The 6,000-nt window shown below is 31.6% G+C and overlaps 1 protein-coding gene across 1 annotated transcript; it reads left to right on the forward strand.

Annotated features, from left to right (window-relative positions):
- The first annotated feature begins 1,040 nt into the window (after positions 1–1,040).
- On the forward strand, positions 1,041–4,156 carry LOC120082553 (mitogen-activated protein kinase homolog NTF6). Its single transcript, XM_039037775.1, has 6 exons — positions 1,041–1,379; positions 1,571–1,700; positions 2,367–2,504; positions 2,728–3,060; positions 3,228–3,411; positions 3,514–4,156. The coding sequence occupies exons 1-6, from the start codon at positions 1,219–1,221 to the stop codon at positions 3,681–3,683; spliced, it is 1,116 nt and encodes a 371-aa protein (XP_038893703.1). The 5' UTR covers positions 1,041–1,218; the 3' UTR covers positions 3,684–4,156.
- Positions 4,157–6,000: the final 1,844 nt, after the last annotated feature.

Genomic DNA, 6,000 nt, shown 5'->3' on the forward strand with positions numbered 1-6,000 from the left:
AAAGGAGGTAATTGGGCTATTGGCCAATCTTTCGCCTTGGCCTTGACCTAGTTCATGGCTGAGGTGAGTCCAAATCCTTGCAAATGCATCTTCCGTGTCACTTATAGTTAACCTATTTTCTTTTTCCTAAACTTAATTCGAAAAGAGAAATAAATATTTTTTTTTGTTAACCTTCTCGTAAACACATTGTTATAACTCAATTGGAGGTAAGTTCATTCACATTCATTTACATGACAAATCAATGATAATTTCTATCGGTGATATATCTACATGACAAGTCAATTATTAAGAAGATAAAAATAATCACTGATAAAATGATATTTCTATATAAAATGACAAGAAAAATATCATAGTCTATCAATGACATGATATTCACATGTGATGTCAATCTATTGACGATAAACCTTAGGTAGATATTAAAGTCTATTAGTGATAGATAGATATCGCATGTGAATATCAATCTACCACTGATAGACTATGATAAAAGTAAAATTGGATTACGAGAAATTTAAATATAACAAGAAAATCAATTTGCTATTTCTTCAATATTTTATAAAATTTGTTATATTTACAAATATTTTGCCTAGTTTTGCTATTTATGCAAATACTTTAAAAAAAAGAAGTGAATACTATGGTAATAAAATTGAAAAGAAACAAATATAAATTTTAAAAAATAAAAATATTATCCAACAATGCCTTGAATTTTAAAAACTTGACTTAGATTTGGAAGACACAAAACTTTAAAAATAAATAAATGAGAATAATGTATATAACCTTGATTTTCAAATTTTCGTCTTCATTTCCAAATTTAAAACCCAATCACAAATCTCAAGCCATAATATCTCCAAAAAAAAAAAAAAAAAAATCAAAATTGAATATTATCAATTCAATTTTCCAATATTGGTAGAAAACAAAAACCATTCACAAATTTATTTTCTTTGTTCTATTCACTTGACTAATAAAAACCTCAAAAAAAAAATTAAAAATTAAAAATTAAAAAAGTGAAGAATGAATATTCAAATTTCAAAGTTTCAAAAGATGAAAGACGCGGAAAGTAAAATTCCAGATGAGATGGCGACGCTTTTTCTCCTTCTTCTTCCATCAATTCCAAACCAAACCCTTCTTTTTAACGCTCTCTCTCTTTCTCTCTTTCGCCATTATCACTGAAAACCTTCACTTCTTCCTTCTTCACCCTTTTTCAGACCCAACAACAAGAAAATGGAGAATGATTCTTCTTCTTCCGCTATGGATATCAAAGGCATTCCCACTTACGACTCCAAATACTTACTCTACAATGTTCTCGGCAACTTCTTTGAGATCTCTGCCAAGTACTCCCCTTCAATTCAACCTGTTGGACGCGGTGCTTACGGCATTGTTTGGTAATTATCTGTTCTGCTGCTGATTTTTGGGGTTTCAGTTCTTGTTATAAGTATTTTGATTTGGGCTTTCTTTGATTTTTTGATAATATGTCTAGATTCCCTTGTTGAATGGTTATTTCAATTATGCCCATTTTCTCTATCTTGATGCTTGCTTTGTTATCTGCTAAGATTTTTATGATTTGCTTGTTCAGTTGTACGACCAATTCTGAGACGAAAGAAGAGGTAGCGATAAAGAAGATTGGGAATGCTTTTGATAATAGGATTGATGCCAAGAGGACGCTTCGTGAGATTAAACTCCTATGCCATATGGATCATGACAATGTATTTGTCTAAAATGCTTCTCTGTTACATGCTCACCTTGATTTGTTTTGTTTAAATTTCTTCATTTCGATGTAGATTTTGCAATACTTAATATCCATTTATTGTTATGATTAAATTTCTTAATGACTGCTGGATATTTGTGTAGAATTTGAGTTGAACTAATGAGGTAAAACGTGTGGATTATTAATTTTAAAGGGGGAAAAACTTTTTTGCTGTTATCCTGTGAAGCTTATTGTTGAATTCTAAAGTTTGAAAGCCTTGTTTCTACTTCAGCTGTACTTTTTTTTTTTTTTTTTTTTGTTATGTCATGAACAGATTTTTTTAGGCCTAGCTTGGTAACCCTCTAGTTTTTTAAAATTAAGCCTATTTTCTTAAGTAAAAAAGCTGAATTCTTAGCCAACAAGTTTTTAAAAGACTATTTTTTTTAGTTTTTAGAACTTGGCCTAGTTTTTTTAAAATATTGATAGAAAAATACATAAAATGTGTTTATAAGTTTGATTTTCAAAAACTAAAAATCCAAAACCAAATAGATTTCAAATGGAGCCTTAGTGTTTGATGAAAGGATGGTTGTGAAGTTTATCGCTGATATAATCCTCGGGAGAGTGTTACTGGGGGACATATTATTTTATCATTGAAGGATAATGATCTCTTTTTCCCTCTTATCAGATTATAAAAATCAAAGATATAATTCCTCCACCAGAGAAGGAGAAATTCAATGATGTGTATATTGTGTATGAATTAATGGACACTGACCTGCACCAGATCATTCGCTCTTCCCAGGCTTTGACAGACGATCACTGTCAGGTAAGGGATACTTATCATGCTATCACTGATGTTTACTTGGAAACTCTTACATTCGAGTGAGATATTAGCGAAGTCTGCTGTAATATTTTATGACAAAGTTTCATTTGGAGTATAAATTTGTTGGAGCAACAATCTGAAACAGTTTGAATGATTTTTGTGTTTGGTTAGAGGACCTGTCTCTCGTTAAGCCTGTTAAAGTGGTATCTGTTTATTGTTTGGACAGTATTTCTTATACCAATTATTGCGAGGTTTGAAGTATTTACACTCTGCAAATGTCTTGCACCGAGATCTAAAACCAAGCAACCTGCTTCTTAATGCAAATTGTGACCTCAAGATTTGTGACTTTGGGTTAGCAAGAACAACATCAGAGACAGATTTCATGACAGAATATGTTGTAACGCGATGGTATCGAGCCCCTGAGCTACTACTCAACACTTCTGAATACACTGCAGCGATAGATATTTGGTCCGTTGGATGTATTCTCATGGAAATTCTTAGGAGGGAGCCCCTGTTCCCTGGTAAAGACTATGTGCAGCAATTGGGGCTTATAATTGAGGTAATTAATCACTGGCTTCCAAGTCTCTTCGTGCTGTTTAAAATTATGCATGTGGCACTGAGGTGATCTCATTGTTTTTTTACAATGATTATTTTCATAAACAACCTGAATTCTTAATTGTGATGTTTTTTAATGGAATTATTTCTTTATCACTACCTGAAAAGCAGTTGCTAGGTTCACCAGATGATTCAGATCTCGGGTTTCTTAGAAGTGATAATGCAAGGAAGTATGTTAAGCAACTTCCCCATTTCCCAAAACAACCGCTGACCGAAAAGTTCCCAGATCTTCCTCCACTGGCAGTTGATCTTGCAGAGAGGATGCTGCTCTTTGATCCAAGCAAGAGAATAACTGGTAATGCACCTACCTTTGCATCTATAACATTACTTAAAGAACCTCTTTTCCCCCTCTCCTACATTTTCATGATCTGAGATGTATTTCTATCGTGTTTCCAAGTTGAGGAGGCAATGAATCACCCATATATAGTAAGTCTTCATGAAATCAATGAAGAACCAACCTGCCCTTCTCCTTTCAACTTCGATTTCGAACAGGCATCCTTGGATGAAGAAGACATAAAAGAACTTATATGGAGGGAGTCTCTTAAGTTCAATCCAAATCACATTTAGTTTCAAACATTTTGTTCCTCCTCAGTTTATTGGGTCTTGATGGAAGAGTTGATCTCGTTACGAAGATTAAGCGAGTATAGTAGTGTGAATTGATGTCGTGTCAGCGGCTGGCAAGTTGGCAACATAACTGGAAACAAATAGTTCTTGTATATAATCATGGAAAAGGTTCATTTATCAGGGGTTGAAAGCGTTCTATATTCACCTTCTTCTGGAATCCTGCATCCAGTGAAGGCCGGTGTGACATAAAAAGGTGCCGCATCTTCCTCGCCGTTTGGATCGAGTTCTTTTGCCTATGTTTTTTTTATTACACTAGGAAGTGAAATTTGTGACTCCTACAGGAAGAGAAAAAAACAGATATACAATGTAATGGTTTGCTGCTCTTCCTGGTATTGTTGCTAGTGTTTAATACCAAAACATACAGTTTTGTTTTTGAGATTGTGAGTTCATGTTGACAATGGAATTACTGTTACCAACATGCAGAGGGTGATTTTGTAATTGTTAGTGTGGACTTCAATAAGAATCGCTTTAAGAAATTTCAATTTCTTGAAAGTGTGTTTATAAGAAACGAAATTTTTATTGTATGTCTTTGTTTTGACTACAAATATAGTAGATTTTTCAGTTGATTTATGCATAGTATCATTCAAATTAGAAAAGTTGAGTGTTCTCATGTAATTCGGTAGGGGCAAAAATACAAATTTGGTTAAGTAATTAATTTTGTACCATACATCTCTCTCCTCTCTATCTTTATTATTATTCCTCTTCTCTCATTCCAACTTCTTTCTTCTCAACTTTGATTCATAAACTTTTATTTTTTTGAATTCTTGTTAATCGACCAAGACATAAACCATAACATTAAGGGGAAAAAAAAAGCAATGAAGAAATAAATTACACTACTTTCCCCTTTGTTTGATTGACTACAATCATCTCATTTGTCATCCCATCATGGCTTGAGCATTAATGACCCTTTAGCACGTAGGTCGGATAAGAGAGATGTCGAAGGAGTGACGATGGCGAGTGACACAGATCGGCAAGGGTTTTTGGAGGATGGGGAACTGTTGCGAGATAGGGAGCGAAATAAAGAAAAAATAGCTTAATTTTATGGAAATAAAGAATTTACTTTTAGTGAACACTATGCATATAACATATGTTGCTTAAAGTTATTAATGTTAGTGGCATCTTTGGCGTGTTGTATAATCTTTTAGAGACATTTTTTTAATTTGTGTTGTTCATAATAGAAATTTCTGACATTTTTTTAGCTCGTCGCTACAAGTTACTTTTTTACTAATGATCATTGTTAAAAATTTTGTTACCGAAAACGATTTTTTGTTGTAGTAAGGTTTTCAAACTAAAGGCATACGTGGGGAAATCAAGGGTTTGGGGTGAAATATTCACTAAATGATGATATGTGTGTAATTAATTTTATTTCCCTTTTTACTTATTTTTTAATCCATTAGTATTTACGTTTTTTCTCTGTTTCTTTTTTGTATTTTACAATATATACTGCTTTTAACATATTTTTCAATTTATAGATATACTACTTAGACTTTTGTAGGACTATTTTCAAATATAGAAAAATAAATTAAAATATTTATAAATAATAATAAATTATTACAGATAAATTGTGATATTTTACTATTATTTGTAAATATTTTTAGCAATTTTGTAATTTAAAATAATTTTTTGACTTTTAGGTGTATTTTCCAATATATACTACTTATTTAGACTTTTATATACAAATACGATCTATATATTATTTATCCCAGGTCATTGTTTTAATTAGCGCTACTTATCAGGACGTATTTCCAAATATGACAACTTATCTTTGGTGATTTTTTAAAATATTCTATTCTATGTAATTTTAGTGGCTTAATTTTGTTAATTCATAATTTTATTTTTGATTATTACTTAACTAAATTTTTATTTTTTTATTAAAAAAAAATTGGAAACAAGTTTAAAGTTGTAGATTTTTTCTCTGGTTGTTATGTTTATCTACGTTGGATGTACTATTTTTTTATATGTGGAAAAATGCAGAACTTTTCTTAATGTATTTTCGTCCCAATGGAATTCAATTATCCCGTTAGAAAGTGTGTTTAGTCCTTTTTTCAAAAAATAAAAAATAAAAAAATAGTGGGATTAGCTATATTTTTGAGTTGTGATGTTTAGAGTTGACTATTATTCCAGTTGGCCCTAATGTTTAGGGTATGTTTGACCAATGAGTTGAGAAGTAGAAGTGAGAAAGTAAGGGATTGTAAACTCCGTTCTTTATTTGGTTCAACGAGTTTGTAGGTTCCACTACTTAAAATATCAATTTTATATT

This window comes from Benincasa hispida, chromosome 8 (genome assembly GCF_009727055.1).
Source record: "Benincasa hispida cultivar B227 chromosome 8, ASM972705v1, whole genome shotgun sequence".
Taxonomy (NCBI): Eukaryota; Viridiplantae; Streptophyta; class Magnoliopsida; order Cucurbitales; family Cucurbitaceae; genus Benincasa; species Benincasa hispida.